The sequence below is a fragment of the Ixodes scapularis genome, unplaced genomic scaffold, assembly GCF_016920785.2.
Source record: "Ixodes scapularis isolate PalLabHiFi unplaced genomic scaffold, ASM1692078v2 PGA_scaffold3__209_contigs__length_174095766, whole genome shotgun sequence".
Classification (NCBI taxonomy): Eukaryota; Metazoa; Arthropoda; class Arachnida; order Ixodida; family Ixodidae; genus Ixodes; species Ixodes scapularis.
In genome coordinates, this window is record NW_024609868.1 from 145,845,451 (window position 1) to 145,860,196 (window position 14,746).

Sequence of the window (14,746 nt, forward strand, 5' to 3'; positions counted from 1 at the left end):
CAGGTCGACCTATACGCGAGTAAATACGGTAGTTTCAGCTATATTACAGACGCGGCCGACGTTACCATGCAATAGCCTAATCAAGCATCGTAAAAGTGTAAGCCACTAAGCCTTTTTTGTTTATGATTGGTTCAGCGATGATCGAACACGCACAGAAACATGAAAGACAGCATGATGGTGCGCTTTTGAAGGTGTCTGATTGGTTCAATCATCTTGATTGAACCAATTCTACCTAAAGTGACGAAACGCGTTGTGTTCATTTCTTTAGCAGCTTAGAACCCCTCTAGAATGATGTTCGCAGAAGTTAAAAGTTTTGTACTTCTGCTCCTTCTTTTACAAAAAAATAAATTTTTCATTATGTATTAATTTCATGCTAAGCGCAATATAACACTCACGAAAAGTACCCGTTAAGCAAAAATAAACTTTGCAAAAATACAGTGTAGTCTCTGACATCTTGTATTTTTTTTCCTCATCGGCTTTAGCTCACATCAAGAACCAAACCCACCTTTTGCGTCAAAGTAAGGATAATCAAAAAATAAACTTCTTGTACTAAACTTTATCTAAAGTATTATTGAGGGGCAATATATTATCATGCAAATATTGAAAATCTTTGCAGAAACGCTTCTAAGTGCGGCGGTAGGAGCACACGTCTCAACTGAGTTGCGCCGCGAACATATTTTTATTTGACGGTTCGTTTTGAACCACCTATCCTGCTTTGAAAGAGCTCGCAACTGGAAAAACCTCCCCCTACGAGCAACAAACAAGGGTTCCAGTTGGCGCAAGGTCGTCGTTACTCGCAACAGACAAGGTGACTCAGTCGCTATCTTTCTCTCCCTTCTTTCCTCCTCGAATCGGTCAAAAGTAACGCTATTGTCGGAAAATAATATACGTTTAAGCTAGAGCTGGTGAGAAAGCTGGGAACGAAAAAAGCGCATCACTAGAATTAACTAGACACAACCAAACATTATGCTTACGGTTAATTTGTGCATCTAAAATGTCAACATTTGTACAGCTTGAAATCGACGCGGTGAGTCTCGTGTGAGGGTAAGTTTTTTCGTTTTTTTTATGTTTTTTTTTTTAGTGAAATTTTGAGGTTAGGACTTAAATATTCAATCATTTTATGTACCGCTAATTTTCATATTTTATTTCACATTCCGAATATGAAGTTTCTGTTGAAACTTCACGCACGCTTGACGCAGGCATTATGCTAAAATTACACGATACATTAAGAAATTCAAGAGATGCGTATCGTCTACCGCAGTGCAATGTCTTTTATATCGTATGTATTTCGTAATTAGTTTTTAGATCTATTTTTGTGGTATGCCGAAAAAAGTAGGAGCGTAATACAACCCATGCGTCCTGGTTCGAAGAGTGTGTCAAATAAACCGTCACCCGGAAAACAAAAGAATGTCATCTAACCACGCTGAGATGCTGTCTTTAGTTGTAATAGTTTCGAGGACATCCACCCCAAAAACGTCCGTGCGCTAGATTTTATACTAATAACTCCAAAAAATCATATCGGTGTGAAATATGGAGGGAGCTAGGCTAGAAAAAGGCTGGTAAAAGCTTTCACCGAAGTATAAAGAACGCGACCGAGCCTCATGTTTAGGACGCACACGCCATGCGCCGTTTCAGATCGCAGGCCTTCATGGTAGGACCGCAAAACATTTTTCGGTAAATAAACTTTTAGATGTTTGCGAATAGTGTTTCAAATCGAATAGCTTGCGTCATTTCTAGCTTTCACAGGAAGTCCGTTCGAACCCCTATGAAACCTAAAGGATTACATCAGAGCAAGCCGGTTATTTTTCCGGTAAGAGTGATTGAGCGGAAGCATTATCCTATACAGCTCTACAACAAAATCTACCGATTTTTATCAAATGCACATATCTACATAAATGAATTGACGTCACTCCTGTTAACATCGTCTATTCTATAGCTTTATCTCTTGCGCGATATATAACGAGGTTTTTTGTTCATTTTTTGCGTGTGACGTGGCAGGCTGCCCAAATTCAAACTACGACTTTCAAGAGAGAAAAAAAAAACGCTTGGGGGCAATATAGGTCCCAATCTGCGCCGAAGCCAAAAAGGTTATAACATGTATAAACAAAATATACAAAAAATGAATGAGCGAAGAAAGTTGAAGGCCATCGCGGCTTACGTGGACCACGTGATGTTGTGCTCATTCTACGAAGGTCGTTTTTCTAGTAATCCAGTTGGGCGGTTATTTCGCTTTTGTTAGATGTGTGGTGCCGAGTGTATTGGGTCTAGTTCCTCGAAGTGGGCTGTGGGAAGTTGTCTATGACGCGGCAGTCCTAGCTTTAAACGCATCTGTCTTGATTTAGGAATAGTGATTGTAATTACTCATCCATAACTACGAAGTTCCTGTGATACTTTTTTCTTGTTTTCAAAGTACGTGGAGACGAAATAACTGGGTTCTATTGAAGCTCGGCGAATGATGCAGTATAAAATATGTTTATACAAGTTGTGTACGAATAGTAGTTAAAATCATAAAGTGTCCAGTCATAAGTAGCCTTGTCTGCTAGAAAAACCTATGACATGCCGAGTATTTTTTTCATTATTAAACCTCATGATGACGCCGCTTGTTTGCATTCGGCCTTGATAAGACATCTGTAATGCGGCACCCAACATCACGCATGACATGGTAACGTTAGGCAGGCTAAGACACGCCAGAATTCGTTTTTATTTCTAGATACAGTTTTGGCCAAATCATTCACTCATTTATGTCATAGATAGCAGAGAATGGCTCTCAGGGTGGTTTGCGCAAAATTTGACGCAATATTATTGCTTAGGGTGAATTTTATTTTACATAAAAGGTCTAAGTATGTTGAACTGAGCTGAGGATATGCATTCCTTTACTTCTGCTGACAGTATACATTGCATCTGTTTGCGAATATGTTATAAACATGCTTATTAACTTTGTCTTAACAGTGAATAGTTCGGATGGAACAGTGAAATATAATTCATAATGATTGCAGTGTAAGGATCTGCTGCGACTCATGGACCTTTGCAGTTGTCAATCTAAGGATAATGCCACCCCATTCTATGTGAATATTCTTAGCGCGCTCCTGGCGTTTATGCTCAATAATAAGTTGTAGCGTGCCTCTTTATTTTTTAATTGAGGTGTGATTTTAATATCCCACATATGCTTTATACTACATATTTGTTTAGAGATAGCCTAAAAGTGACACTATTAATTTTTATACTTTTGCCTTTTTAACATTAAAAATACATTTAAGCATTCTTAGTTTAGAAAGACAGACTATATAACACCACATCTCGGAACAAACTTCAACTAACCTCGGGCCGAATATGTAATATAGATGAGTTAATTGATCACCTAAATACTAATATCCAGTCTGGTCGACAAGAAATTTCCGACGCCCGACAGTGGCGACCCGCATTCTGCATGTCAGATTTAGAGCAGGGATCGTTAGTACGCAACGGATCAAGGCTGCCTGCATGGAGACTAAATTGGCGATAACAGATCTCGGCAAAAAAGCCGTCATATTATTTTCTTTTTTTATGTATCTCGAGACATATTTTCTTGATGATAGGATAGGGAAATGTTTTATCGTAATCCCAATAAGAAAAACAAAAAAATATCGAACATGCTTTGATGCAATTTGCACGCTTAGTATTGCAGCCAAGGACGCTTTACCCAAGAAGAATGAGAGCACCACGCTCGTACAAGACGTATTGCATACATTTATTCTGGAACATCTAGCTCGTGCCATGATATTTAAGAGTGCTCAGACGAAATTATTTCAACATTTTTACGGAAAAGAATAGATACAATGAGGACCATGTTATGCAGTAATGTCGTGAATTAATGTGAAGGAGTAAATGGACGTCCTAATGCAAGAAATTCAGCACGAGGCCTGAAATGACCATAGGTATAAGCAAACCTTGAGAACCATTTGCCCCGGGCCAAGCTCCTGGGTTCAGGCATGTTATTCTCGTCTTGGAAGATTCGTTGTGCGCTCGGTTTTGCAAAAATGGGTTTGTTAATATGAACACTGTTTAGATTCATTTTTAAATTATGTGGTCTTGTATTCAGTAAGTGTGTAATGTGGAAGACACTTGCGATAGAGATACAAATGAAGTGATGTTGTTAATCATTTTGTATACAATTAATCTAATAAATTTAGCGTTAGAAAAAAGTGAGCCAAGTAATGGGTGAACAACATTAAAAACGTAACAGTTAGTATGTTTGTTTATTCTACACACCATATTTTAGGGTAATTAACAAAATAAAAAAAGGAAGTTCCAACACTCCGCCCAACGTCATACCCAAAATGCTGATAGATTTGAAGAATTTTACCTGGCTGAGTTTCCTGCGAAACAACCGAACGTGAACTTACCCTTCTGTGCGACAAGCGAAGCATGTCGTCCACATGTTCGAAGAAGGAGAGATCTTTGCCGAACTTCATGTACAGATTGCAGTAGTGTGCCCTGACCTTCTCGTTGCCATAGTCGTCGTGTATCACCGTCTCGATGCACTGATCAAAGGCCCCGATGTCTGACAGCGTGCCTTGGAACAGCCCCGTGGGGTACTTGCCCGTTGCGTCGAGCACTGGATGAGAAAGGGGTCACGCGGTCAGGCAAGCAGAACTGAATGGAAGTTTGGCTTCTCTAGAAGCCCAAAGAGATTTCACTATCAAAACCCAGCTTAACACAATAACAAACCAGAACACCATCAATGTCAACCAACTTTTTTTAAGCTATGAAAACAATATTTTGTTTCGCCGTTGTACAATTTGCATGTTTTCTTAGTTCACTCTCTTTCACGAAGTGGCTGTAGATGGAATATATTTCATTCTTGTTTAAATACAATCAAATGCATTTTATCACATTGTCCAGCGTCATAATTTTGTATATACAAGTTGTCTCGCCAAACAAATTACGAGGTGTTTTTCATCCGAAAAATGCCCTATGCATTGTCGAACGCTAATTGTCCACCAAAATGTAGCGCAGGATATCCGAACCAGATGCCAACGTTTCAGCACGAAACGTTGCCTTCTTGAGGCTTATAATGGAGGTTCTGAAATTTTCAGTGGGAAGATGGCGGCCGACCTCGTTCTCGAATACATGGATCTCCATGGCGCCAGTTACGGAACACGGGCGGAAATGTGCCCCATTTTTCCAGTGAACAAGTGTCAGAAAATCACATAGCTTTTGAATAAGATAACTGTTAGTGCTAAAACTGGCATCTGGTTCGGACCTCTTGCACTACACTTTGGTAGAGAACGAGGGTTCGACAATGCGTAGTTTATTTTCGAGGTGAAAAAAACCTTCTAAGCGTTTTTGGCAGGACACCTTGTACATTAAGCGTATAAAAATAACAAACATTCATACACCATATCTTTAGCTCCATGGCAAACACATCATCTACGACATGCCTCCACCACCGGTTTTACCCCCGAGTTCTGAAAGCATTCCACAGGAAAAGCTGCACCGAAATCAGTCTTTAGTTTCCAAAAGTTCTTCTACAAAAAGGCGTGCGTGGTTGTAGTGCATTGTTTTAGGAATAACAAGAATAAATACGGTATGGCAAGATAAGTTGTTTGCACGATTGACGTGAATGCTCTAACTTACTGCTGAGAAGATAATAAAAAGGAACTAACAGTTGTTAAAAAAAAAAACTCGAAAACAAGCTAAAATATCCTGTTTTCGCACTATGTCTAGAAAACACGGGAATTTATAACGTTATAGAGCCACCTTCCCAAAGAGCACGTGACCTCAGAACTACGTCCTCTTTAGGGCATTGTCATATCACTTGCGACTGTATTCGTTGCTTTTAAATAATTGCTAATTACGAAAATATATTCCTTGCAGTTGTTGGGTTATACTGTACAAAAGTAATCGAAATTTCACTGCAGATAGGAAAGTTAAATTTCAGGCTAGTTGAGCAAGTCATTTGATATTTGTTACTTGGCTATTGACGGGAATTTACTAAAGATTTAAAATTTAGCAGATAGGTTTACAGTTACTGAATATGTGAAGCTTACGTGACACTTTTGTATCACCCTTCAATTGTTTGAGCACTCATGGTGGAACGTAGCTACACAACTCTTATGTACACTCCTCTATGATTTTTTGCTAGACCTCTCAAAAACCATTCGGACACTAGGCATGTTTATAGCTTTCTTTTACTATTATATACCATAAAAAAGAAACGTACTAAGATAGTTCATATTTGGGAAATTTAAATGCCGCTACTGAAGGGAATATAAGTCACATCAGGAGCATATTCTGCCATTTTTTACCTGATTGCGTCTGCCCCAAATCGAATCACTTGATTAGTACGAAACATTTGAAGGGCTTTTTTTCCGAGCAAAATATAGGTGGAAATCGAAAGTAACTTTTAAAATAGCGTGTTCAAACAGAACAGAAAGCCACAAGTAAATATACTAGTGTATTTTTTTTTTTCGAAGATGAATTGATGGATAGTAATTTTAGCTGAAGTTTTAATACACGTCTTTTTACCTGCTTTTTCAGTGTCTGCGGTAACCACTAAACCGCGAACGGGCGTTTGAAAAAAAAGAGGTTCTTAGAGTGGTCGGGAAAAAAGCACAAAAGTTTAGCACAAATAAAAAACAAAACAGCTATGCTACTACATCGCGTTTGTGCCTCTACGTTCATTCATTCATTCATTCATTCATTCATTCATTCATTCATTCATTCATTTATTTGTTTATTTTTTGTGCTCATGAACAGCTTGACACCTTAGTAATGATACACAACAAAATGTTCACAGGTTAGTTACGAAAGTCTTAAAAGCTACTAAATTTGGGTTAAAAACATCAATATCTGCTCCCCTGAGCAGATATAGGTGAATCAGTTTTATTAGGCAACATTTTAGCAAAATTATTCCAATATTATGCAGATGCCTTTTTAAAAATGTATGAATGCTTTAATATTGAAAGGATTTAACAAAATACTTCAATGTTCGCTTTAATAAAAAAAAATAGATAAAAATAAACAAATATAGACACCTAAAATGTAAGTTCCGTTTCAACAACTAAACTAAGCTTAAACTTTATTCAAAATAGGGATCCGTTTTACAGCAGGTGTGATAGCCAAGAGTTATTACAAAGGCACTGGTCATAGGAATCTGCATTGTGGCTAGGTAGATCTAAGTCGGTGGACATTCCGTGCCTCACCGAGTGGGCGAGGCAGCTTTTCAACCATGCGGACGTCGTCTAATCCTGTCGTTTTCATACTGCAGATCTTCGCCTTGTTCACGCTGTCAGTGAACTATACCGGCCCGCCTGGATTACAGGGATACAAGCAACACCAGCAAACGCAGATTGTGTCCGCCCCCAGTGAAGTCGGTGGACATTCCGTGCCTCACCAAGAATTTCTTCTGGTTTCGCCTACGTTTCATCGTGCCACCGGATCGACATCGTCATCATCGGAATCTTCACAAACCGCCCCCCTGCTTGGCGCGGAATTCGTCAGTGGGCGAGGCAGCTTTTCAACCATGCGGACGTCGTCTAATCCTGTCGTTTTCATACTGCAGATCTTCGCCTTGTTCACGCTGTCAGTGAACTATACCGGCCCGCCTGGATTACAGGGATACAAGCAACACCAGCAAACGCAGATTGTGTCCGCCCCCAGTGAAGTCGGTGGACATTCCGTGCCTCACCAAGAATTTCTTCTGGTTTCGCCTACGTTTCATCGTGCCACCGGATCGACATCGTCATCATCGGAATCTTCACAAACCGCCCCCCTGCTTGGCGCGGAATTCGTCAGTGGGCGAGGCAGCTTTTCAACCATGCGGACGTCGTCTAATCCTGTCGTTTTCATACTGCAGATCTTCGCCTTGTTCACGCTGTCAGTGAACTATACCGGCCCGCCTGGATTACAGGGATACAAGCAACACCAGCAAACGCAGATTGTGTCCGCCCCCAGTGAAGTCGGTGGACATTCCGTGCCTCACCAAGAATTTCTTCTGGTTTCGCCTACGTTTCATCGTGCCACCGGATCGACATCGTCATCATCGGAATCTTCACAAACCGCCCCCCTGCTTGGCGCGGAATTCGTCAGTGGGCGAGGCAGCTTTTCAACCATGCGGACGTCGTCTAATCCTGTCGTTTTCATACTGCAGGTGGGTAGTCGTAATTACTATTCGAAAGTGAAAAGCGACTATTTGTGTCTCGTAGTGCTGCCTCGCCCGGAAGCATTGTGTCTTTGTGTTTCCGACTGTGTTGATGCATTGTGTTCTTTGATTCTTCTTTTGAGCGGGGATATTGAGTCCAACCCGGGACCTAGGACTGAGAGCCAAGGCAAGCAGCTTGACGAAATGCTGAAGCTTCTTCATGAAGTGAATGCTCGTACCCTTAAGTTTGAGGAGGGCCGGAATGGTCTTATGGCATCCGTTAACGAGATAAAAAGCAACCAACAATCGATTGAAAAACAACTCGTTGAAGTAAACAATAGACTAACTGTGGTTGAAAACAAGGCCTTAATGTCCGACGAGTGGCAGAATGAACTGCGGGTAGCACAGCTGATCGCCAATGACACAAAGAAAGAAAATACGCTCCTACGCGCCCGAGTGGATGAAATGGAGGACAGGTCGAGACGGGACAACTTAATTTTCCATGGAATCGTTGACACTCCATCTGAGACATGGGCCCTCTCCCAAGAGAAAGTACGGGAGGTGCTCCATCGGGAAGCTAACATGCAGATTGCTGAAGACGGCATAGCTCGGGCTCATAGACTCGGCGCCTTTGTCGCGGGAAAATGTCGCCCAATAGTCGTTAAGTTTGCGTCTTACAAGCTTCGAGAAAACGTGCTGGTGGGTAGATCAAAATTAAAGGGCAGCAGTGTGTCTGTCAGCGAGGACTTTTCGCCAGCTACGCGTCACGCGCGAAAGGTTTTGATTGAATTTGCGAAGGCGAGAAGCCCGGACAAGTACTTTAGCTTACGGTACAATAAACTTCACCTTGATAAAAAGATTTTTATGTACTGCTCAGACAGTGACAATGTGATTGAAGTTGGTGATCGTTTTGTACCACGCCGCGCAAATCCTGATAATAGCGCGGCTGCTGAGTCAGTGCCTTCTGCTAGCTCCTCGTAGCAACCCATAAATAAGCAAAGTCGGCAAAGGCCTTGTCAATCATATGCTAATCTTTCAATGTTTTTCGCCAATGTAAGAAGTGTCATGAACAAGCGTGATGAATTGTGTGCGATTATTGACTCTTCATCATCTGATATCGTAGTACTAACAGAAACTTGGCTTTCGTCTCGAATCCGTGACAGTGAAATATTTGCCTGCGAAAAAAAGTTTAATATCTATCGATACGACAGGGAGTATAGATCAGGGGGAGGAGTATTGATTGGAATTAACGAGACAATTGAATCATTTTATGTAAATATTGTAACTGAGCTTGAGTTTATCTGTGTTTGCTTCCACGCGGGAAATAGGCGAATTGTACTTTGTGCTTGTTATAGACCACCTAACTGTTCCACTGGCTTTGTCAATGACTTACATGATGCGCTAAATATGGTTACTGCAAGATTCCCAGATTCTCCGATATTTTTATTAGGCGATTTTAATTATCCGAATATTGATTGGTCAGATACGTGCCCTTCTCTCAGTTGTCATTCCTCTGAGTGTTCCAATTTCTTAAGCTTGTGTGCTGATTTCAATCTTTTACAACTCGTCACTGAACCCACACGAGTCGCAGCTACGTCAGCCAATATCCTTGATCTTGTTTTAACTAATACGCCGGATCTTGTTTCTTTAGTGTCTCATTTACCAGGTGTCAGTGATCATAGTTCATTATACATATCTCTTACGGTTCCTAAGCACAACTCCTCTAAAGTGACTAAATGCATTCGCGACTATAGCAAAGCGAACTTTGAAGCTATTAATGACCACTTAGCCCTTTTTCTAGATGTATTTATAATTAACTTTTCTGAACGCACCATTCAGGAAAACTGGACCCTGTTTAAGAATCAAGTGGCGCTGCTCACGGATAAATTCATTCCTCTCCGTTCGATAAGATCATACACTCATTCACCCTGGTTTAATGTGACACTAAAAAGGCTTTCTAATAAAAAGAAAAGATTGTTTCGCTCTGCAAATGAAACAGGCTGTTCAAAACGTTGGGAGACTTATCAGAACGCGTATGAGGCTTACAAATCTGCTATTCACGATGCGAAGCTTGTGTATTTTAATCAGACTTTGCCGAATATGTTGTCTACTAATCCTAAGCAGTTCTGGAACATTATTGGTGATAACAATTCGAACGAAATCTCAATCAGGGTGGATGATTCTGTTATACCTAGTGAAGACTGTGCTGAAATTTTAAACGCGGCTTTTGTTAAATCTTTTTCCAGTGCATGTAACATGTTACCTTTTTCATTACCTCAGTGCAGCTTCATGCCTATGGAACATTTCGAAATTGATCCCATTGGCATTGTTCGAATAATCGATAATCTTAAACTATCATCCAGTGCTGGTGTCGATAATATTAACTCCAAATTTTAAAAAAACACAAGTGTATATTCTTCCATCATACTGTCAAAAATATTCACCCAATCGCTAGATCTCGGAGTCCTCCCAGACGATTGGAAAGTTGGGAAGGTGGTTCCATTGCACAAAGGAGGTGATAAACATTCCCCTAACAACTATAGACCAATTTCTCTCACTAGCATACCATGTAAGATACTTGAACATGTCATTTATTCTCAGCTTGTTAATTTTTTGGAGTCTAACATGTTTTTCAACGCCTCTCAACATGGATTCCGAAAATCATTTTCCTGCGAGACCCAGCTTTTATTATTTACTAACGACTTGCATTCTGTTCTTGATAGAGGGTCCCAGATCGACTGCGTATTTTTGGATTTCTCGAAGGCGTTCGATAAAGTCTCACACGAGTTGCTTTTGTTGAAACTAAATAACCTTCGCATTGATGCTAACGTTATGGCTTGGGTCCAGTGCTTTCTTACTAACCGATTCCAGTTTGTTACGGCAAATAACCATACATCTCCTCTCGCGTCAGTGACCTCCGGCGTGCCTCAGGGTTCTGTACTAGGCCCACTTCTGTTTTTAATCTTCATTAATGACCTGCCGAATAACATTTCTTCCTCAATCAACCTTTTTGCGGATGATTGTGTCATTCACCGTGAAATTATTGATGATTCAGATGTTATCAAACTCCAGACAGACATTGACGTTATTCTTCATTGGTGTGAAACTTGGCATATGGCGCTTAACACAACTAAGTGCAAAGTAATGAGAGTGTCTCGTAATCATTCTGTTTCTCCCTGCTACTGTCTTAACAATGTTCCTTTACTTTCTGTATCGTCTTACAAGTACCTGGGTGTACACATAACATCTGATCTTTCCTGGAAAATACATATTGGTTACGTTATTAGTAATGCTAATCGCATGCTTGGCTATTTAAGACGTAATTTTTCCTTAGCTCCCTCCTCTCTGAAATTAACTCTTTATAAAACACTTGTGCGCTCAAAGCTTGAATACGCGTCGTCTATCTGGGACCCGAGCCTTTTAAATTTGGTTAACCCCCTAGAAGCTGTTCAAAATCGTTCCGCTCGTTTTATCCTCAGTAATTATCAACGCACTGCAAGTGTCACCTCTATGAAGTCTAACTTATCCTTGCCTAGTCTTGCCTCACGCCGAAAGGTAGCCCGTTTGTCTCTCTTCCATAAAGTATTTCACACTAACTCATTCCTCCGTCAACGTCTCCTCACACCACCTTTCTATGTTTCATCCCGTCTTGATCATCCTCATAAAGTAGGTGTACCACTATGTAGCACAAACACATTTCAACAATCTTTCATTCCCAAAACGTCTTTGGATTGGAACCGCCTTCCCACCTCCATCGCCATAATCCAGGCGGATGATTTGTTTAAAACTGCTATTTCTAACTTGTATTGTTCATAACTAATTTGTGCTTTGCCTTTCAGCTATTCATTGTATAATTTTTCTTGTTGAATACAACCCACTCCCCTCTGTAATGCCGTTGGCCCTGAGGGTATTGAAATAAATAAATAAATTGAAATAAATAAATAAACATAAGAGGCGCACTTGCAATATTCTGTTTCTCTCATTATAACTCAAGAGAGGTTGATATTCTTCTCAATGTACCCGGTATGAATGCTCCAGTTTGAATTCCAACTCTTCGAAATCATACTGTTCTAAAAAATGTGCTCTCGCCCCACTTATAATAAATTATTTACTTCTTTTCTGAGTGAATTTATTTAAACTTGACATCATTATTCATCAGGGGTACACCACACCGGCTTCAGGGAACCGCATCTTCCGAATTATTTGAAGAAAAGCTTGAAGGACCTTGAGCACAACAGCCGTGGTTTTTGATAACCCTTCGCACGGATAACCCTTCGCCCTCTCCAGTCACGTCTATTATATGTTTTTGTTTTCATCCTATTTGAGTAGTTCCTAATTCCATGCTTTGATTGAGACTTGAGCCTCGTTCATAGGATAACCCTTTGAAAGTAAATTTCCTCATAATTAAGTGCTCCTTTCTCATATGAACATGTTTATAATTCAATTATTTTAGCACTTATACTGTCATATTCAGCGCTTTCCATTTTACTACGAGAAAACAAATTGCCACCTCTGATTTGGGTTATTTTCTCGGATTTCCGTTTTTCGACGCAATGACACTTACTATCAAAAACGAGTCACATAATCGTTAAGCTCTGTACGCGAACTTCACCGTTTAAAGCACCATCTTTTCAAAGTTCCGCGTCATTTCTTCACACGGTGCGGACAATTTAAGTTTACTTTTTACCTTTACGTAAACATAATCGAATCGTTTACTTGTGACGTGAGCCTTGTGACAGGTGCGAAAAGCACTTTTGAAGAAGCCCGCCATTTCAACATCTCTTGTTTCTTTTCGCTTCAAAAGGAACAACGTATTCTGGAGACAACAAATTTCGGGTGCAGCTCAAGTACTGCCGAGTATTAAAACTAAAATCTTTATTGTTCGACCATCGCTACCGCCACAGCTGACCCGATTGAAAGGGTTTTCCGCTCAATCCACGCGTTCAATTTCTCTAGTCGTCCTTGAATAGTGCAGGTTTTTACACGTGCGGGATTTTACAGTCGTCACGAGGGCTCATTTTTATTTCTCCTGTTTTGAATTAACTCGTCATTGGCCTCCACACTGTCTTTTAGGACGTCAGCGATACCTTTGAATAAATGCAAGAGGCATCTTGCAACACTCCTTGGCGAAAAAAAAAAACCAATCACGAATGATCATCCCACTGCGTAATTTTTCTCGGAATAAAGATAGCTAAAATACTCTCAGTGGTGATAACGATTTCGGAATGTGGGAACGTCAGTAATTGCAAAATAGTGTTATTGATCAGTGAATTTCATAATAAAAATGACCACGTGCGTCATAAAAAAATTAAACATAGGCTATATTGGAGGGCTTCGTCGAGAAACGCATATTTCCTTTTCAAAAGTCCATCAAGCAACAATTGGGGGTCGCCATTTGTTGCTCACGAAGCGCATGATTGGACACCAGTCTCAGACGAACGTTGGGTCATCGTTCGTCGAATACTCTGATCTAATTAAAGTTTTTAATACATGCTGAGAGAATGTGAGCAAGCAATGGCGGACTGGTGTAGGCATGGACTTTTGTAAAACGTGTATTGTCAATGCATCATAAAAAGCCGTGTTCTGTAGGTTAGTTCCTGTTTCGTTTTTCTAAAGTAAATTACCGCCTTTTCTACCGCCTACACCTGAATTGCTATCAGCTGTAGAGAACAGACTAATATATAGGTATAAAGGTATCAGGTATAAAAAAGGTAGGTAAGGTATTGCCTATATATTGGTATTTATAGGCAATATTGGCGGTTGTTTCGCCAAACAAAACATTCTGCTTTTTTCATGCAGAATACAACTAGGTTTATGCCTATTCGGCTATTCATGGAAGACAATATATTTATAGGCAATATTTGCGTGTTTTCGCCAAACAAAACATTATGCTTTCTTCATGCAGAATAGAACTAGGTTCATGCCTATTCGGCCTTTCATGGAAGACAATATGAATAAATTTAGTAATTTATGTTTCGTAATGCATATAGCATGCTGCGATAATTTCAACGAAAAAAAATCACAACGTGAATGAGACAATCTTAATTTTTTTTCTCATAAAATATGTGAGGTGAGAACGTTATTGTACTAAAACTGGCGTTTTGCGTTTGCACCTACAGAACTCATTACACGTGTCATTAGTTACAAACTCCAGAATATCTAATGTAAAACATTGCTTTCAGTTAACAAATTAAATGATGTCGCGTTTTTGGTTTGTTTTTCTTATGCCACTGTGCGTTATTTGCGAAAAATACGCTTCCAATATTGTGAGGGATTATTTATGTAGATCTGGAGTGGAGTGGTGTGTTAAATGTGAGTACGCATGACTAGTGAAGAACAAATGTTGTCTACAGTGAAAGCGAACAAGGCTTTAGGGAGCCCTCGGTAACCCCCAACATCTGTATCAAAATTATCACGCCATTCCCTGGGGCTAGTTTAGACCCGTTTATTAGAATTCTTTCAACTTTATCGAAACAACAGTTCCGGATATTCTGTGAGCGCTTCGGGTACTTATTCCTTTTTTTGAGAGTATTACGTTCATCTAGTAAGAAATGACATACAGCCCATTTTACCCCATTTAAGATAAAAACGCTCTCCAGAAGAGACCGCGTGACCTTGTAAGTT

At 40.1% G+C, this 14,746-nt stretch overlaps 1 protein-coding gene across 1 annotated transcript in view; it reads right to left on the bottom strand.

Moving 5' to 3' along the window:
- The window catches only part of LOC8032428 (nose resistant to fluoxetine protein 6), a 95,125-nt gene that overhangs the window by 51,780 nt on the left and 28,599 nt on the right, over positions 1 to 14,746 (bottom strand). The window contains exon 2 of the mRNA XM_029986768.4: positions 4,383 to 4,594. Within this exon, the coding sequence (XP_029842628.3) occupies positions 4,383 to 4,594 (212 nt within the window). The remainder of the gene's footprint in view (positions 1 to 4,382; positions 4,595 to 14,746) is intronic.